This window comes from Lupinus angustifolius, chromosome LG06 (assembly GCF_001865875.1).
Source record: "Lupinus angustifolius cultivar Tanjil chromosome LG06, LupAngTanjil_v1.0, whole genome shotgun sequence".
NCBI lineage: Eukaryota > Viridiplantae > Streptophyta > Magnoliopsida > Fabales > Fabaceae > Lupinus > Lupinus angustifolius.
The window spans coordinates 20411260-20432486 of NC_032014.1; the positions used below are offsets into that span (position 1 = coordinate 20411260).

General features: G+C 30.2%; 2 protein-coding genes across 5 annotated transcripts; one reads left to right on the top strand and one right to left on the bottom strand.

Moving 5' to 3' along the window:
• Positions 143-20916, bottom strand: LOC109350145 (lysine-rich arabinogalactan protein 18-like). Of its 3 annotated transcripts, XM_019591296.1 has the most exons (3): positions 20265-20913; positions 18444-18546; positions 143-154 (listed from the first exon to the last, which is right to left on the bottom strand). In XM_019591296.1, exons 1-2 carry the CDS (start codon positions 20826-20828, stop codon positions 18463-18465), a joined length of 648 nt encoding a protein of 215 aa, XP_019446841.1. In that variant the 5' UTR covers positions 20829-20913; the 3' UTR covers positions 143-154; positions 18444-18462. The 3 variants fall into 3 exon arrangements, with proteins under 3 accessions (XP_019446841.1, XP_019446839.1, XP_019446840.1); XM_019591294.1 differs by lacking the exons at positions 143-154; positions 18444-18546 and adding an exon at positions 1464-1597 and having other exon boundaries at positions 20265-20916; XM_019591295.1 differs by lacking the exon at positions 143-154 and having other exon boundaries at positions 18335-18546.
• On the top strand, positions 2117-6537 carry LOC109350144 (probable aspartic protease At2g35615). Of its 2 annotated transcripts, XM_019591293.1 has the most exons (8): positions 2117-2467; positions 2548-2668; positions 4024-4451; positions 4841-4997; positions 5358-5440; positions 5522-5618; positions 5731-5803; positions 5948-6537. In XM_019591293.1, exons 1-8 carry the CDS (start codon positions 2214-2216, stop codon positions 6166-6168), a joined length of 1434 nt encoding a protein of 477 aa, XP_019446838.1. In that variant the 5' UTR covers positions 2117-2213; the 3' UTR covers positions 6169-6537. The 2 variants fall into 2 exon arrangements, with proteins under 2 accessions (XP_019446838.1, XP_019446837.1); XM_019591292.1 differs by having other exon boundaries at positions 5358-5618.

Below are 21227 nucleotides of genomic sequence, written 5' to 3' on the forward strand. Positions count from 1 at the left end.
ATATCTTCCTAGTAAATCCTTCTATCAACAAAAGAGAGATATATGTTACTTATAAACCATCATTAATAAATAAAATATTTTTCTTTTGCATATATACTTTTTTTATGGATAAAATGATTACTATAAAGATTTAGTAAAATGATATATCATTTTCCTAAATTGACTGCACTATTAAGCTTGCTCTAAAGACGGGTAATTGTCTAATCAAGGAAAAGAAAACAGATGAAATAAAGTTTGATGCTGGCAAATGAAAACAAATGCTCTTTATTCCATCAAATGTATGAAAAGGTGTGTTGTTTTTAAAGTATTATTAATTTATAAGTGACGCTTCTTACTTTAAAAAATTTATATTTACATATTTAAATTTGCCTTAAAGCATACAGTCAGATTCAATTCAATAGCTATAAAACCAAGATGTCAGATGTAACCATTCTTCGGAAAAATAATATATCTTCATGTTAAAAATCAACCCATATCACAGAGTTGTAATTTACTCATATTAATGATTAAATCATAAGAGATATATGTTATTTTATTGTATAGAAAAATTTGTAAGGAAGGTATTTTATTACTCATGCTAAAAATTATACTACTATAATGTTAAACCAAAATATAAAAAAACTCTACCGCGCAAAAAGCCATGTGAATAACAGAGGAAATAATGTAATAAACCTAACGTGTGCCCATAAAAGGCAGGAAAAATAAGAATTATACAAAAATATGATAAACAACAATAAAATAAAATAGGTTTTTTTTACTGATTTATTAGATTGTCCGTACCTCACTTACCATTAGGTATTAATAATTATTGAGTTAAGTAACCTTAATAATTAAACGTAATATATATATAGTAAATGCATCCTTTATCGTTTATTTATATTACTTTTATTTTGAGATCCATGATAATTAAATATGAATGATGAATAATACAATAATAAAGTAAAAACTTTTACAATATCAATATATACATATATTTCTCTTAATAATTACTCAGTTAAATAAAATAAGATACATGAATGATAGATAACGTGTAGAAAGTATAATCTTTTGAGTAAATTACACTTATACTCTTAGTTTTAGTCAAATTACATAAATCATCCCTCACTTTTCTACCCCTACACAAACCTCCTAAATTTTATACTTCACTAAACATGATATATTGTTGAGACAAATCCAAATAATATACAAATCAATGTATCTTTATTATTTTTTGTTACAAAATGCATCAACAATTATAAAGAGGTACTGACTCATATATTATTTGGACTTGTCTACCCAATATAACATATTTTGTTTAACTAAATTACATTTATCACATTTTTTGTTTAAAAGATTACACTTATTTTTCGTGCAAGGGTAGTCAATGTAATGAAAGTATCAAATTAGGTGAGTTTATGTATGAGTAAAAAAGTGAGGGGTGATTTATATAAGATATCAATGTAATTTAATTTAATCTTTTTTTATAGTATTAGTGGACACTAGTTAAACTCATAAAACAAATCTCTTTCTAGAAGATCAAAACAAGGGTAGCCCAGCCCAAAGCTAAGCATCTTACTCTTAGCACCTGCTTCAAGCACCTTATGGTTTCTGCCCCATTCTTCAAAACATGCTCCATTCTTCAAAACATAATTCAGAAATCTCCGATTAAATTAATAATTTTCAACCACATAGTACATAATTTGTTTGTTTGGTCATTGGTGACATAGTGACATACAGGTAAGACACATAATTAACCATCACTGGAACCAAAGCTTGATATTCTGACACCAATTCAACTTGTTTTAATTCAGTATCCTTTCCTTCCCACGTTCTATATTAGAAAAATAAATTTTCCCCTATGGTCTCAATCACGTGATTTTGGCCCTAACTATAATTTCCCTCGGTTAAACTAAAACTTAAAGCTCCATAACTCATAAACAACACCCACACTTGAATTAAATAAGATTTGAGAAAGAAAAAAAGAAAGATGTATAGATAGGTACAGTAACAGTTTTATATATTTATATATTATATCATTTATCATTCATATTAAAAAAAGTAATATAATTGAATAAGAAATGATATTAATTATACATAAATCTTCTCATGAACAAAATACACATGTTAGGCTCAAAAATTTACTTACGATTCTTTGCTGAAAGAGAAACTTTTCACTAACCTTCCATTTTTCCCGTTTGTTATCCCATAAACCATAACATAACTCGTTTCAATTCATGGCGCATGCATTATCTACTCACCTCATCTTCCTCATCATAATACATCTCATCATCACCACCACCTTCGCCGCCGAAATCATCCGTAACCGCCACCATGGCTCTGGTCCCGCCATGTTCCTCCCATTATACCTTTCCTCCGCTCCGAATTCGTCCACGTCAGCACTCGATCCTCGTCGTCAACTCTCAATAACCGAGTCAAAACGACACCCTAACGCACACATGAGACTCCACGACGATCTTCTCATCAACGGGTATTTCATCAAAACGCACTTCCTCTTCGTCGTTTTGATTCTATTTTCGGTGTTTATTCTGAATCTGGAGATTTTCATAGGTATTATACGACGCGGGTTTGGATAGGGACTCCTCCGCAGAAGTTTGCTTTAATTGTTGATAGTGGGAGTACTATTACGTATGTTCCATGTTCTTCTTGTCAACATTGTGGAAAGCATAAGGTAATACTTCAATGAACTTATATATATATATATATATATATATATATATATATTCTAAATTCGGTTGGCTAGTACTCCTTTATTTGCCAAGAAATCAACATGGTGGGAATGTGTTCCCCAAATATTGGACTTAAATGTCCTTTTTGCTTTAAAGAAATAAGTTTGGTGCAAGGCTATATCAATGAGATAACTAATAAAAATTTAAAAATCAAGAATAAAATATATCGATGAATTATATTTTTTGGTTATTAAAATTATTACATGTGTCTATTTAATTTTTTCTACAAAAAATGTTTCTAAAAAATAAAAAAAAGGACACATCAAATAATTTTAATGAACATGGGAGATAACTTATGTTAGGAGGATATTTATTTCTCATATATAGATTAATATATATACACCCATTAATTTGGATGATGTGTGCATTGATTTGGTCTATGCCTTATGCATCATTGCCTTAACCTATGTATCGTAGATTGGAAATGAAAATTTAGGTTTGCTTGTTCAGGCAGGGTTCAGCTCCTTTTTAATAAAAGAAAATATTTTTTTGGTATAACGAAGGGTATCTCCTCGTAAGTAATCAACTAATCCTTTTTTGATTGCGTGACTATTTCTCCTAACGATTGTCGCTCCCAGGATCAAACCTTTGAAAGGAAAAGAGCCATAATTTTAAATTGTAGTTGTGGACTACAATTTAAAACACTGAGAGCATAAAAAAATGAGGACTTGTGATTATGTTCATACAGCAACAACAATCAAAGCTTTTTTTTAATTAGGTGGGGTATGTTACATGGATCAGATGGTACCATTGTTTTCTGACATGAATGATGTCATTAAATAGTCAGTTTATTGCAAGTCATTTTTAATGGTTTGCCTATAATGTTTCTCGTTCTCCATGTTATTCTCCATTTGATCTACCCTTTTTATTGAGCTGCTTTTAACCTTCTTCTACAAAAACCACTGAGATTCTGTCTTTTTTTCAACAATAGATGCTACTTGTACTTGTTGGCTTATTTGAAGACCTTCAATCAATATAGATCTTTAAATAGGATTTCAGGATAAGCTAGGCTTTTATGTTTTCATAAATGACTAAGCCAGTCCTTAATAAGAGCTTATATTATGTAATAAACCATGTTAAGTCAAGGGCTTCACAAAGATAAATCTAGTTTATCCTATTTCCACTGCTATTATTGCTGTAGACTAATGCCTTTCATATGTTCCTGTAATTCTCAATATCATCAATTCCGCATTGAAAGAGATGTAAAAGAATGATGTTATTCAGAATTGTGTGCACCTAACTCTTTTGATTCCTCAAAAGTTGATTGGATATTGTGTGTACAATTTTATTTCAACAGGATCCAAAGTTCCAGCCAGACTTATCAAGAACCTATAAACCTGTCAAATGCACAAGTAATTGCAACTGCGACAATGATCGGAATCAATGCACGTATTATAGACAGTATGCTGAAATGAGTACAAGCAGTGGTGTCCTTGGCTATGATGTTATGTCATTTGCAAATAAGAGTGAGCTTGCACCACAGTATGCTGTTTTTGGCTGTGAGAATATGGAGACTGGTGATATTTATAGCCAGCATGCTGATGGCATCATGGGTTTGGGTCGTGGAGATCTTAGTATCATGGATCAACTGGCTGGAAAGAAGGTAATAAGTGATTCATTCTCACTTTGCTATGGTGGAATGGATGTTGGTGGCGGGGCAATGGTTCTTGGTGGCATATCTCCCCCATCAGACATGGTCTTTGCACACTCGGATCCTGATCGCAGGTGTGTGTTTCAAAATTATTGTATTATGGATATGAGATGTAATGTAATGCATTTTCTTAACAAATGCATTTTTATTAATCTCACCCTATTAAGCACCTATACCGATACATGTATCAGATACAATACGTATCCGATATGTCGATACGCGTATTCTTGAAAATGCATGATACGATACGCTATAGCATGGTAGTTTGGGTATCTATGAAGTATCGGATTTATAAATTATTTATTTTGCAAACAAATAATTTTGACACATCATGAGGACATATAGATGAAGTATCGGAGCGTATCAGTATCGGATACATATCAGATACAATCACATGAAAGTTATTGAAGTGTCTGTACTTCATAGATCTCATCTATTTACTCTAGTTTGGGAATGATTACAGTCCATATTACAATATCGATTTGAAGGAGATGCATGTTGCGGGGAAGCGGCTGCCTCTAAACCCAAAGATTTTTTATGGAAATCATGGAACTATCTTGGATAGTGGTACAACCTATGCATACCTACCAGAAGCAGCTTTTCTTGTGTTTAAAAATGCAGTAAGTCCTTTCAATATATTTTCATGGGAAGGTCTTGGGTTGCAGTATTTAGTCTCACCTTCTATTTTCTTATCATCTTGGATTATTTTCCAGTTTGCGTCTCATGTTATCAGGCATGGAGCTATACAAAATTGTTCTATGGGCCGATATATAATCATATAATTTTTGTAGGCCATGTATACATGCTGTAAGAAATATAACAAAAAGTACAAGAACTATTTGCAATTTAAAATATTCAAATTATATAATTTTGCTTTTATAACGGTGCATCACTTAACATGTGTTTTCTTTTTCAAGCCATAGTGCTAGCAACAGAATTGGATCTTTCTAATGTACCTGATGATACTTATTTGTATGCAGATTGTGAAGGAACTTCAATCTTTGAAACTAATCAGTGGTCCAAATCCAAATTATGATGATATATGCTTTTCTGGTGCTGAAATGTATGTTTTTAGCTTTAGTAAAATGAAAACACCACTCTATCATTGCAGTTTAATAATCGATTTGGTTTACTTCTGTTCCAGTGATGTCTCTCATCTTTCTAAAAGCTTCCCTGTGGTTGACATGGTATTTGGAAATGGTCAAAAGTACTCACTGGCACCTGAAAATTATCTGTTCAGGGTTAGTTATATAAGATCATTAGTATCTTCACCTGTGTTTACGATGTGTAATTGTTTATCAAATTTTGTGTGATTTAATAATCCTACTTTTTATGGGGCAATCCTTTATGAAGCATTCAAAAGTGCGAGGTGCATATTGTCTGGGGATTTTCCAAAATAGAGAGGATCCAACTACTCTTTTAGGAGGTAACTTTTGGCAACATGCCATTTTGTGCTTGGTCTTCATGTGAATTGTTATTCCTCTTTAATTCTGTATTAGGTGACTAGCTTCTGTGCTATATGTTGTGTGATACTTCATTGACCAATTTTGTATATTTTTTGTTTGTATAGGTATCGTTTTCCAAAACACTCTTGTAATGTATGATCGTGAGCATAGAAAAATTGGTTTCTGGAAAACTAATTGTGCTAAGTTATGGAAAAGACTACACATATCTGATGCACCACCACATGTGCATTCAGATTCCCATGAAATAAATTCAACAAATGCAGTGGAGCCTTCGGTTTCTCTATCTGCATCACAGCAGAATATACCTTCAGGTATTATAAACTGATGGTCTTCAATATGTATTTAAGAGTATATGCGTAGACATCATATGTTAACATGGATTAGGTGTTGCATGTCTCCTAAACATAGTTCTTCATGCTTTTTATGTCTGGATCTGGATGTATCAACATTCCCATTTTTCTTTGTTCACTCTGTAGTTGAGATCATAGTTACCTGATACGTGGTTCTCTTTGGTATGTGTGCCGGTACGTCGTAGTATGTGATATGTTATCCTATCAAGTACAAATACCAACACGTAGGGGTATGTTTAGTAGGGTTTCTAGAGCTCTCTATCTATGTAGTTGTTTCTAGTGTTGCTTTTTGTAGGATTCAATCAACTTTTGTTTCATCATAGAAGAAACAGTCAAGGATAAAATTCTTTGTTGTTTGTTGTAACTCATTCATATAAGTGGTTTTAAATTACCAATTATTCTTGTTTTCTTTTGCTTAAACTGTGGGTAAAAATCTAGTTAGTTCGTTCCTTAAAGGAAACCAGTTTGCAAAAGAATCACGAATTGGTACGAGAAAATCAATTCACAACTGAGATAATTGATGAAACTCAGTGAAATATAATTAGGTGTAAGTAATGATTCATTTAATATATTATTTTTATTTTTGAAAGCAGTAGTAAGTGAACTTGGAACTTCATAAAAGTAAACACATCATATTTTTTTGGTGAATTGATGAAAATAAAACAAAAAGAGAGACATTAATGCCTTACAAAGGAAATTTTCATAGCATCGGCTAACAACATGCATGTGAGTTTATGGTGAGGTGAATAAAAAAAAATATGGTTATTAGACCATGCTTAGCTAACAAGGTCATACAACCTTGCTGAGTCAAATGCCTATAACTTCTGATAACTTAGATCAGTAATAAAGAAATAGACGCAGATACCATGTAAAATTAAAAATAGAGAGAAAAATAGAAAAGTTTTGGATTAAATATTAGAAAAAGATAATATAACATTAACAAAATTATAACATAAACTTAGATGTAAAATTAGGAATTAATAAAAACTATCACTTTAATAGTGAGTATTAAAGGTAATAAAACAAAATTCTAAAACTAATTATCTTATAACCTAAATGAGTAATAATCAAGTTTATTACTAATGACACTAAAAGACTGCACTTGTTATATTTATCCATATGTTTGTGTTAGTTTTCTTTTAAGTTATGTGGTTGACCCATATGAGGGGTACAAATTTTAGGATGGTTGGTGGACGATTACACATATGAAATATGTTAGTAATAAAAATATCTATTGGTTAATAGGAACATTGCCACTTTTAAATTAAATAAATATTTTTGTAAAAATGAAAAAAAAAACATAGTAAAAATAATAAATAATTCAATCATTAAGCAAATAATGTTACTTGTACACTGGAGCCAAAATATTAAACTAGGGTCTATGTACTCATATACCCAAAAAAATGTTAAATGCAACCGTTAAAAGCATGTATGCAAACAAAATAAAAGACATCAAAAGCATGTACCGAAATTTTGCTGGACTAAAATAAAAACTACTTAATTTATAAGAACTAAAACAAAAATTACTTAATTTACAAGGGCTCAAATCAAAATATATATAAAACTAAATAGATGATGCGAGATACATGATACAGCTGCTAATGTAAAGATTAATTACAAATTCTCCAAGTGATGACTGCAATATTATACTTGCAAAGATTATACAACTACATTATAGTGAAATTATGATATGGTACTAAATCATAACAATGTGGTGGCATCAGGTTGTAGTATAATCATATTTATATTGCATTTAATTATATCAAATTTAAAAATATTTTTTAGTTACAAAATTCATACTGCAATAACCGCAACTACAAATAATTTGATCAGATGATAACAACCACATCAATCATAATAACCACAAATTATTTATAATAAATAATATGATCATTAAAGAGTTAAATAATAGTCCTTATCCATGAGAAAACATATTTCTTAATTCATGAGTTTTAGAGGTGGATTTATGTTACCACAAATAGAGACTAAAGCTGTGTTTAACTCCGATATTAAAGATTATAAATCGACTTATACCCATGACTATGAAACCATATGCAGTGATATCTTAACAGTATTCCATATAACTCCTTAACTTGCGGTTTCGCTTGAAGAAGAGAGGTCATAGTAGCTGCAAATCTTCTATTGGCACGTTGAATTGTATGGATCGATGTGGTTACTTGATCGCCACAGATGATGATTCTTATTTTATGAGCATCCAATAAAATTACACATACTAATAAAAATAGTTACTTTTTTGAAAATGTTATAAAATTATATACTCTCTTAAACTGATTTAACACTACTCCTTAATGACAATATAAGCAAAAGTAGACATACCCAAAGCTTTTAATAACGACATAGGGGAATAAATAATAAATGCTACATACAAAGAGAAAATATCTTTTAAAAAAGACCATAAATTTTTTTAGATGCATCTTATCTTATAATAAAGAACAAATTGAGTCTAAAACAACTAATATGATAAATATAAGGACCCTATGCTTGACATGTTTTTGAAAGAAAATAAATAAAATGTATCACACTAATCTAAAGAAAATAAATAAAACGTATCACACTAATTTATTTCATGCATCCAAAATAATATATCATTCTACAAATTCTTTTATACTATAAGAAAAGTAATATGTAATACACAATAATACTAAATATTTTACAAGTGATATATGTCATTTTTATGGGTATTGGGATATATCATAACTCTTCTTGCATATGACTATGACTTAGTCTATTGCCCACAAAGTGAGACTAGGTTTTTTTACCCAACTTATTAAAGCCCAAAAAAGGGTAGGCTCTAGCATGATGGAATAGTCGGTTTTGCCACCTCTAAATTGGGGTGGTGAGGTATCATATGAGCTAGGGGGAGGCAAAAAAGGTTTTTATCAATGTTGAAACTCAAAACGGACCTCAACCTGGAAGAGGTATCGTACATGTTTTAACCGGTTGGACCAGACAATATCATAATATCATATGTAATTATATATTATATAATTAATTAAAATAAGTTAATATGAAATGATACAATTATCAATTTCATATTTTGCATAATGCATATATATATATAAATTAAAACAAAAATACATCAAACAAGTTTAAGTGTTATATAATTAGAATTAAAATCAAAAGACATTTATCTCATATAGAATTTAAATATTCTAATTCATCCAAGTATCATTGTCTTCATCAGATCCTAAGTTGACATTGACAGTTAGAGATGTAGTTGGAGTGTAACTATCTACATCTTCTTAGGAAAAAAGTTTAAATTAAACTATCCATCAATAGTAACATTTCATTCTTCAACAATACTTACAAAATAGAATATACATTACATTAATTTGTAGAACAATTAGAAAATTGTTGTACATTATAATATGTTTAAATCAAACCTTCACCATCCTCTGTTAAATCATGTATTGAATTTGACAAGTCATAATAGAGCACTTTTTCTATTTTATCATAATCAATCAATGGAGCTTCTTCTTCTTCTCCAGTCATCTAAAACTCAATGTTCTTTATACTCTTATAGTCAATAGGATCAAATGTTCTTCTTTTATTAATAGCCTTAATGTTAGGTTAAAATCAGAGTATACACACACCTAGATGGGTGAATAGGTGTAGCGGTAAAATATAGTCATTTTTCCTGTATTTCACAAATATCAAAATACTAACTAGGATAATTGATTATCTAATCAAGGTAATCAATTATGTAATTCAGATAATCATTTATTCAAAAAACTAATCAATTATGCAAAACATAAATCTTGAAAAATATAAGTTTCTTGATGAATAAGTTTAACAAAAATTAGTTCTTTCACATTCAATTGCTTAAAAACAGTAAACTAAATTGAATATACAAATTAAGATTCAATTCAAGCAATTTATAAAGAATAAAAAACTAATATACATAAAACCTTTTACATTATCGATGCCATAAGATCAAATCATCTAGCTACTAGAACTCTGAATAATTGATTATCACGGGGCATAATCGATTATCAGCTTTCATACACAGATAATGGATTATCAACTTAATCTAATCGATTATAAGAGTTGAAAGGTAGTTTCTTTGAAATGAAGAATGAACCTCCTACATGATAAAAGTATATGCAATGTATGATTTCAAAAGATATACATTTTATGCATGAAATCATGTATATGCAATGCATTAACATTATATTATAATGTATGGATGAGTGAATGAAATGTCTCAAAGTTAATTATATCAAATTTAGCTCTTGTGAGACCTCCATCTTAGGTTCATCTAACCTAGACTCAATACTAAGCAATCAACTTAGGACTTCTAAAATATAAGAGAATCCTAACTCTATGATAACCTTGAGTCTTGACATGTTGCTTTGTTGACTTCATCTTTAAGCTTTCACTTCAATCTTGTATTCATCAAAACTAAGTAAATTATGCACACTTGAATGTTTGATTTCTATTGCAATGTCACTTAGAATTCTAACAAATATGATACATCAATACAAAACAGAAGTTACACAGTAAGCATTGAAAACTAGATTAAAATAAAACAATTAAAAACAAACCTATTTTTTAAACCCAAGTTATAGTGCATATAGACTAGATCATTCAATCTTTTATGCTCCAGTTTATTCCTCTTTATTGTATGTATTCTTTCAAATATACTCCAATTTCTTTCATAACCAGAAGAAGATAATGTTTGGCTCAAAATCTAAATAGCTAATTGGGATACCATAAGAGCACTAAATCTAAATTGTGACCACCATTGATCTAAAAAATATCACAAAAAGATTAGTATGCTATTAAAGTATTATCAAACTTCACAAAAAATATTATTTTTTACCATCCCATTCCATCCTAATTCAAATGACTTCTCATGATTTATATGAGCAATTGGATTATGAAAATTAAATAACATGGTGCCATAATTTTGTCACTCATTTTTTCTTTCTTTTTCCACGAATGTCCAGTGCAAATGAAACAATAATAAAGATTTGTTTACACATTCATGTGGATTCATATTGATCTAAAAAACATAACAAAAGATTAGTATGGTATTAGTGTATTATACTTTTACATACTATTTTAATAAATTGAAAATATAAAAAATAAAATCTTACCTGATCGCAAAGGTTTAACTGTTTTAATTGTCATTGTATTGTCAAAACTCTTAACTTTGTCATGATAGATGCAACTTTATTTGAGAAACTCAGTCTTGCGAGTGGTAACTTTTGCTTGTAAAATATTAAGCCAACCTTGTTGAACCTCTGGTTTGATACAAAAGTTCTCCTTATCATAATAGAATGTTAGATTCAAAAAATAGGTTGCCCAATGTAATTTTGTTCGAAGTTGCTTATCACATCTTTGCTTTATAACTTTTGTATAAGACTTATACAAAGACTTTTTTATTCATGAACACACTCTTAATTATTTTTTTTGCTCTACATATCCCGCCATACACATTAGGTAGAGAAGGTCTATCATCAACATCAATAATTCTTAACAATCGGATTAGTGGAGCCATGATATTGACAATAATTGCATAGTCATTCCAAAACCTATTATTCATCACAACCTCCACAAATCTATTTGCTTTCCAATCCCTGTAATATCTAGAATTAATGAAATCTTTACTAGTGACCAAAGCTTCCAAATCATGTTTGTACTCATGAATGATTTTCAGTGCAATGCAGGTTGTTGCTAAACGAGTTGCCCAAGATGTATGATTTCTTTCCATCCTCATCTTTGCCTTAACCATACCAACAAAAGTCCATGACTATACACAAACTTTGTTATATCAGATGCACTCTTAGCTAAGCTACCCACATACTCCATTTTATAAATGTCTCCTAAAATCAAATTTAGACAATATGTCGCATAATGAGACCAATAGATAAATGGAAACTTCTCATTTAACATAGATCCTGCAGCTTTATAATTTGCATCATTGTCCTTAATAAAATGTACAACATTGTTTACTTCAACGAACTCAACTAACTCAATAAACAAATTGCAAAGTGTTTTAACATCTTTAATGACATCAAATGCATTAACAAATCTCACAAAAGTTACTCATTTCGAAGAATATACAATAAAATTGATAAGGTGTCTATTTCTTTGGTCTTGTCAATCATCAGCCATAATGGTGCAACTAGTTTCTTTCTAATAATTCCTAAAGTTCTCAACTAACAACTCCAACTCCTTCTTCATTTCATACAACAAATTGGATCTAATAGCATAATAACTAGAACCTTTATAACCAGATCTGATTGTGATAATTACGTCTATCATAGGTTGATAGTAAAATGAATTTGTACAATGAAATGGAATGCATCAATCATAAAAGAATCGAGCAACTGCCAAATCAGCCTTATGAGTAACATCTTTACCTGCAAAACTCATTCTGATTGAGGGTTGAGCTCATGGAGTAGTTCTTGGATTATAGAAATTGTTGATGCTACTATTTGATCTTTTATTTGATGTTTTTGTTTCTTTATCCTTGGCTTTAGTCGGTATTTGTGGAATCATATTACCTTCATGTTGCACAACATTTTCCTCATATAGATCTTCTTCCCCTTGAATTCACTTAGCCCCTTTTTTTTACTACCACTAACTTGATTCAAGTGTTCTCTTAGTCGATGCATAACATCAAAAGAGACTAAAAGACAAGGTAGATAGAACATCTCTCTTTTCTCCAACAAGATATTGTTTAACTCGATGTATTCCTCCACCGTTGTAACATTTTGAGCAATACAAACATTTTATGGTTCTTTTTCCTTTCACATCTTGTAGTAATTGACAATGATCTCATGTTGGGTCTGATTTTGATCTAACAGACTAAGTACTAGGAATCAACAAGGCGTTGGTCTACTGGTGTAAGGCCCCACTAGTTCACCAAGGTTGAGGGTTCGATTGCTGTGAATGATACTTGTTGGAAGGGGCAACTACAAACCCCAAAAGAGATTAATTCATTACCCAAAAAGGTGAGGAGATACTCTTTGTAGTACCAAAAAAGACTAAATACTATGAGCTACTGCTTGAGTTGTATTTGAAGAACTTGCACATGATGTCATATCTAAAATTAAATATACATGTAAAGAATGTAAGACATTTGAAGTGATTAAGTAGAACATCTAATTTGTATAAACTAAGAGACTAACAAAATAAACTAATAATTCAATGCACTACTAATTTTACAGTGCACTAATAAAACTAATAATTCTGATACAAAAGTTGTTAACATTATGAAATACACTAATAGAGTAATAATTTAATCAAATAACTTATAATATCCACAAAACCAACTAAAGAGTAACAAAAGAAATTCCAATGCGACAAATAAATCCCACAAAACAAAACAAAAAATACTCTATGACATTCCTTTGCAATGGGAGACATGGTGACGGAAGATAGTACGCTGTAGAAAAAAACCTCATGTTGTTGAGTGTTTTTACGGTGGTCACTTGTTTCTATCTCAGGTAATTAGGTTTTAGCTTTTAATTTTTTTATTTGCTTATTTTTATATATATATTTTTTCTTTTTTTAAGTAATAGTTGGTCTACCCAGTTTAATTCACCAGATTGTTCTGGGTTAACCCGGTCCAACCTGGATGAACCAGATTACAAGCAGCCCAAAACGGCTCCATATGGTGGACAACTTATTGACCAAATCATGGTCATTTTTGTTATCGGGTGACAGTCAGACTGTCAAGTCCTAATAACACTTATTGACCAAATCATGGTCATTTTTGTTATCGGGTGACAGTCAGACTGTCAAGTCCTAATAACATTGGTTTTTATCATTAAAAATGAGAGTTTAGATTTGAATGAGTACTATCAAATTTCAAGTTCTAATCCTATTTTTGTCTATGTGTGTAAAAAACATATTTCTAAGTAATTTTATGCCTGTTTTTAACATATTTATAATATTGTTTATATGTACTTACGAAGTGTAGACAATCTTTACTACATGAACTTTAATTGATAGCTATGTTTATTATTAATATTCATAAACTTTTTCTATTAATAAATCTATCAACACCTTGTACGCTCTTTAAATTTATGCTAATGAACGGCATAAATTTAAGCTAGTTAATCCGCTCGAAAGTTTATGAACTTTAATTGAGCCGAACTTGAACTAAACAAATAGTTCATCATTAAACTTCACTTGAAACTCAACTCGAACCAATCCTTAACCAGTCGAACTGAATCAAGTTAAATTTGACTCGACTTATTTCCAACGCTAGGTTTAAATGTAAACCCTTAAAAATAACAAATACAAGATATATCAAATTGACCTTGTTGAATTATATAACATGTCATAAAAAACGAGCCAAAGTCGATCAGTTGGTAATAGAGGGTATGTTTATATTTCTTGGTTGTTAACATGCCTACCAATAAAACCATTAATGGAAACTAATTCTACCTCATCTCTAATACCAAATCATGCTCAAGTATATGAATCCTCCATACTTAATAAAGTGTTCTATTATTTGGTTTTGATAAATTTTACTTACAATGTACAGTAACTAAACTTTTATCTCTTAAATGAGTTTTGATAACTTTTACCTATTTACATAAAAGCAAATTATTTCTCAATTGTATACGCAAGCATAAAACGTTACTCATTACTAAAATCAAATTAGTTGTAACTAATATCACAATTTGGGCCATTCTATTCGCACACGTATAATGTCCAAAAAATTAGGCAGAATACATGCTCGTTTAACAAAAAAGACATGAAATGTCATGCCTTGTTACCATAAATGCAGGCAAGACATACTTGTGGGCCGTTCACACATATACTACAGAATTCAAAATACTGAAATATCATAAAATGGAAAATATATAAAGAATCCATAAAATTAAGTATAAAAAAACAACACTTGTACAAAGGAATGTAACTTATGCATCATATTCATATTTTTATTTTAGCATTCATATGCCATTATGACTTAAATAGTATGTTCTTTATAATGTTGGCTCCCAAGGAAGCTCAGAGACGAAATGCACATGTTGGGCAAGGTTTTTTGGGCTAATATACAAAAACTACATGTTTTTCCTGTCAAAAAATGAAGAAGATTGGAGCAGATCCAATGGGAAAGGCACAAATTTTGAATACTATCGATGACCAATAAGCTTAGTCTAGCAGACTAGCAGTAAGTAAATTGGATTTACACTTTTTTTTTGTTTGTTAATGAGTAGTTTGAATTTTGGAGAGATAATTATAGAGAAAAGCTAACCGTGAATAAATTACCAATAAAATATTTATATAGTGGTATAAGACTCCGCTAAATATTCAAAATGATCAAAAGGTAACGGAGAGGGACAGTCAAGCATCCAAAAAGAATTAATTCCTTACTCAAAGGGTAAAAGAATATTTTTGATAGTACAAAAAATTACACTAATTGGAATCTAAAATGGTTTACTATATAAATCATTTTGATACATATTGCTATGAAATTTTGGACCCTTGTTTTATGAGATATGTAATTAATATGTTTAGTAATATATATTAGTCAATATATTTGACATCATGAGTTAAAATTTTAAGCTATTAATTTTATATGTCAATTTAGAAGAATTTCAAATCATTCATGGACAAGTAATATTTGTTTGGTATTATTATTAAGGGTATTTCTTCATTTCTTAGTAAGAATTAATTTCTTTCGGAGTTTATGATTGTCTCTCCCAATAAATGTCGTTCACAAAAATCAAAATATTGATTTTTGTAGTCATTTTAGGATCTAATAGAGTCTTACTCTCACTAGACCAATTGGTGGTTGTCATAACTCACCAAGTAGAGACAATATAAACTTCAAGGTATCTTTTGTATGGGATTGGGAGGAAAAAAAAAACATTTGATAACATGTTCCCCTAACTATCCTAGTTGGCCAAGGTCACTGAGTGCAAATAGGACATCGAACATTTCCACTAGTTATAGCAACTAAAAAGGAAGAAAAGTGCCACGTAGATTTTCCATTGATTAAAAAGTACATTAGCCTATGACCAATAAATTTGTGGCAAGCTATGAAAAAATAGATATCATCTGTCTAAAATGTGTCACACTTTATATCTTAAATTAATTAAAGTGTTGTATTTTATTACATTTTGCTTTTAAATTTTTTATTTTATTCACATGTTAATATATAATTGACCCCTTCATTAAAAAGTAGCAGAAAGGTGCAGTAGCAGGTAAAGAAAATAATTCTACTCTTCCATTTCATAAAAATACTCTTCAAGCTGTCAAAACGTTCTTAAAAATGATATTAAAAGAAAATAGCCAATATATGATTTTCATTAAACTTGTTATGCTTTTTCTGATTTGTCCTTTTCTTCATTGTTGTAAATTCTGTTATATTATTTATATGAATCAAGAAAAATATTAAGATTAAACATAAAAATAATAATTAATGCTAGACATATAAATATAAACAAAAAATATTTTCAAATGTAACAATAAATAATAACAGGCGTAATTTTCCTAGTATGTTGGTTGAGACATGTTTAAATGAAGATTTTTCCTAATAGTCTTCAATTAATTTAGGAATGAAAAATTCTGCATCTTTATACTCAATTAACTTGCGCCTTTTTCATTTCAACCAACACACGTTTTACATAAACAAAGTTAATGATACAGCTGCAGATTGAACATCGAATTGAAGCCATTAAAAGAGACTCCTTTATGTGACATGCAAAAAATAGCCCTAGCTGTTGTTATGTCATTATCAACATCATACTTCATCTGATAGGATATTGAACTTCAGTAAAATGCTTGGTGTAAAACATTATTTGTGGTAAAACAATGGGAGGAAAGAAAATGTACTAAAAAAGAGGAAAATGGCTCATTCTTTGGTTGAGAAAGGAAAAGAGGTGAGATAAAATATGATGGCCCCTGTCAAAATATTTTCATCACAAGTGAGGAAGCAAAAGAGGTAGAAAGGGAATAAGATTCTCTCTATTATTATAAGTATATGTTTTTCTATTTATTTTTATTTTATTTTATTTTTTAAAGCAGTTATTTTTTATTAATAGATAGTATGCTAACTCGTAGAAAAAAAGTAACATTTGATAAAAATAACTAAAAATCCTGATTAAAATTAAATTTTAACCTCACCTTTATCTCCTCCTCTCTCCAATATCCAAAACCCACATGCAAAGCACCACAAGTCTGCTCCGAGGCAAAACATAACATCAGCAATGGTCATTTCTTTCTTCATTTTCTTTTAAACTAAACAATTAAATTTTCACCCAATTTTTCACTTTTCATTCCTTGAACTTTCATTCATTCTTTTTTTATCCCCTTCCATTTTCTATTGCCATTACAAATGTAAGTGAATTAAAAGTACAATTACATGGAAGTCTACCAACAACCTATTGATCTAATGATATAAAACTTTATTAAATCTTCAAAAAAACTAAAATATCAAAAATTTAATTTTTGGAAACAATACTTATTACGAGAGACAATAACACATATATCTCAAAAGAAATTACTTTATAACTTAAATAATGATGAGATATATGGTAGGACAAAAAAATGGAAGAAAAGAAGAGGTGACTAAGGAACAAATTTGATTAATGCTTGCTAGCTGGCGCATCTAAAGTTATTGCCGTGATTGCATGAAATATAAAAAGATGCGTAATTGTCTAATCAAGGAAAAGAAAACAAATGCAATAAAGTTTGATGCTGGCAGGTAAAAACAAATGCACTTGATTCCATCGAATATATGAAGAGGTGTGTTGTTTTCTAAAGTATTATTAATTATTAATTTATATATGACGCTTCTCACTTTAAAAAAATAATATATTTACTTATTTGAATTTGCCTTTGAGCATACATTCAGATTCAACTTAACAACTACAAAACCAAGATGTCAGATGTAACCATTTTTTCCCGAAAAATAATAAACCTTCATGTTAAAATCAACACATATCACAAAGTTGTAGTTTTTTAATTTACAAGAGAGACATGCTATTTTATAGCATAGAAAAATTTGTAAGGAGAGTATATTATTACTCATGCTAATACTACAGAAAGCCATGACAATAACATAGGAAACTATGTAACAAACATAATGTGGGCCCATAACAAGGCAGGAAAAATAAGAATTATACAAGAATATGATAAACAGCAACAATATAAGGATAAAGCGCCTCATCGAACATTCATGTACTAATAATTATTATGTTTCAAGTATACTTAATACACATAAATGATAGATTTTAGTATTAGTGGACACCAATTAAACTCATAAAACAAATCTCTTTCTAGAAGATCAAAACAAGGGTAGCCCAGCCCAAAACTAAGCATCCTAGCACCTGCTTCAAGCACCTTATGGTTTCGGCTCCATTCTGCAAAACATAATGCAGAAATCTCAGATTAAATATTAATAATTAATAATTTTAAACCATATAGAACATAATTTGTTTGGTTGGTGACATACTGACATACAGATAAGACACATAATTAACTATCACGGGTACCAAAGCTTGAAATTCTGACACATAATTCGACTTGTTTTAATTCATTTTCCTTTCCTTCCCACTTTCTATATTAGAAAATTAATTTTTCCACTATTCTCTCAATCACGTGATTTTGGCCCTAAGTATAATTTCGTTCAGTTAACCTAAAACTTAAAACTCCATAACTCATAATCGCCACCCACACTTAAAATTAGATGAGATTTATCTATTGTACTTTAAGTGACACTTACAATACTGTATATTTATGTGTTGATATACGATATATCTAGCCAAAAAAGAGTGTCTCATTTCATTTCACGTGTTAGTAAATTACAAGTTTTATTTTATAAAAAAAAATTAGTTCTCACAGTCTAAATAAAATGTGTTTTTTAAGAAATAATAATATTGTTTTAAATATTTAAATAATACAAATATTGTTTCATCCTAAAGATTAACTTTTTAAAAAAAAAATCTATTTAACTTTAGAAGTCATACAACTGTCTTAAAAACCGAACCATACAAATCAATTCAACGTGGAAACCAGCTGTTTAGAAAAATATATTTTGCTTAATACATCAGATTGTTAGAGTTTATGTCGTCTACTGAACATATTAAAACTAACCTACAAACCTATTTAATTATAGAATATCTCACCTATTGATTTTTTAAATCAACAGATCAAAATGAGTAATGATGAGAAAGAAAAAATAGATGAACTTTAACACTAAGTCATTTGGTCTGTCTAATTAAAAAAAATCAATAGTTGATATTTAATATAACTAATATAATTTAACTTGAGTGTAAAATATATATATTAATATATTATTTTAATATAAAAATGTCCTAAAATATAATTTAATTAATATGGTTAGATGAACTTAGTTAAGAGTGGACATTAATTTTTTTTAAATATAGACATAATAACATATTTTAAAACCTTATGCTATAAGAAATCTCTTTAAATAGGCAATGAACCAAACTTGTAAATTCATACCTATTTTTCAATTTTTTAAAGAGCTAAAGAAGACAGACTCATATATTCTATTCTTAAGACTAAACTAGTAATTTACAAAAAAATATCCCGAAAAGTTATACTAATAAAAACCACCATCAACGGTGGGGCGTGTACACACCATGAGACAACAATATTGGAATATTAGAGTTGCAATTTATAGTTTTTTAATATTAATACACATGCTATATGTAATGAATTAATTCTATTGGAATTAGATTTTGGAGGAAAATGAATAAAAATGAAAGACTTGGAGTCATTTCAAAGTGTATTATTTCTTGGCTATGAAGTCTTATATTTTCCTTCATTTTCTTCCAAAATCCAACTCTCAAATTAACCATTGAAAATTTATGATTGAATCTCTCAATGTATCGAATTGATGACATTTTGATTAAGTTGGGATCTAGTGAAACACTATTACACGAACACCTAATCGGTTTCAAGACAATTTAATTTTCAGCTAAAGCAACCTAAACTCAGTTAAAGTAAAAAATAAGCATCTATGTCACTGTTAAAGTCAGAAGCTACATTCAGAAATCTCAGATCTTAATAACAATGAAAACCAAACCAACACAAAAGACATAGCAAAACTTACAGCATTCTCAGAAGATGAAGCTGGACCAGGTGCTGATGCATCCTCACTGGGTCCCGGTGCTCCTGTCGGTGGTGCAGGAGGACCCAACAACGATGGTGAATCTGCTGGTGCATCTGCATGCTTCTTAGTACTCTTCTTCTTTGACTTTGTCGGAGTAGGTGCAGGAGCTACCGGAGTTATTGTCGGCGCCGCCACCGGAGCAGGTGGAGGTGAGCTCAACGGGGCAGGAGTAGGAGGAGAAGTGACTGGAACTTGTGATGGTGGTGGGGAGCTCACTGGGGTTGCTGTCGGTGGGGATGATGCCGGAGTTATGGTCGCCGGAGATGCTGCCGGTGGAGAAGAGGTGGGGGTTGGTGCAGGTTTAGGAGAAGAAACTGGAGAAGAAACGGGTGCTGCTGGTGATTTTGGTTTGGAAGAAGGGGATTGTGCTGGTGGTGATGAAACTGGGGTGGTTGCAGATGGGGTTGTCGGTGTGGTGGTTGGTGCCGCCGTTGGAGACTGGCCTCCGACACCGGCGACAACAATGCAGAGAAATGCGAGAGAGAGCACACCATTCCGATCCATTTTGGTTGAGAGTAGAAGAGAGTTGAGTGAGAGAGAAAGGGATAAGTGACAGGAAAGGTTTATATAGAGCCTATGCCCATCCTTACTTGTTGGGTGTTTATAAAGAACAACGATTATCTATCCAAAAATATTGTCTCTCTTTATATTTATGATACAAGTGTATGTTTTTTCTTTTTGTTTTTAATGCTAAAATGCAATTTTATTGTAATCAAAGAGATAATTTTGTTATTGAAAATTGTATTTTCATTTGTTTTTTTTTGAAGTATTTGCCTTTTTATTTTTATTAAAGATAATTTAGAGGTTATTTTTGGAAGATGATTGTTGGTTAGGAAGTTATGAATTAACTACTTAGGGTTGTGTTAGTTGTTTGTTTTATAAGCTTTCTTTTTCCTCTTTTCA

What these genes read in the sequence shown, in the direction of transcription:
- LOC109350145 (XM_019591294.1), bottom strand. Translation starts at nt 20,828, where the DNA reads ATGGATCGGAATGGTGTGCTCTCTCTCGCATTTCTCTGCATTGTTGTC. An exon ending in CTTCATCTTCTGAGAATGCT is followed by an intron (nt 1,598 to 20,264) that starts GTAAGTTTTGCT and finishes CATGTTTTGAAG; the next exon opens with AATGGGGCAGAAACCATAAG.
- LOC109350144 (XM_019591292.1), top strand. Translation starts at nt 2,214, where the DNA reads ATGGCGCATGCATTATCTACTCACCTCATCTTCCTCATCATAATACAT. An exon ending in GACGATCTTCTCATCAACGG is followed by an intron (nt 2,468 to 2,547) that starts GTATTTCATCAA and finishes AGATTTTCATAG; the next exon opens with GTATTATACGACGCGGGTTT. An exon ending in CACTCGGATCCTGATCGCAG is followed by an intron (nt 4,452 to 4,840) that starts GTGTGTGTTTCA and finishes GAATGATTACAG; the next exon opens with TCCATATTACAATATCGATT.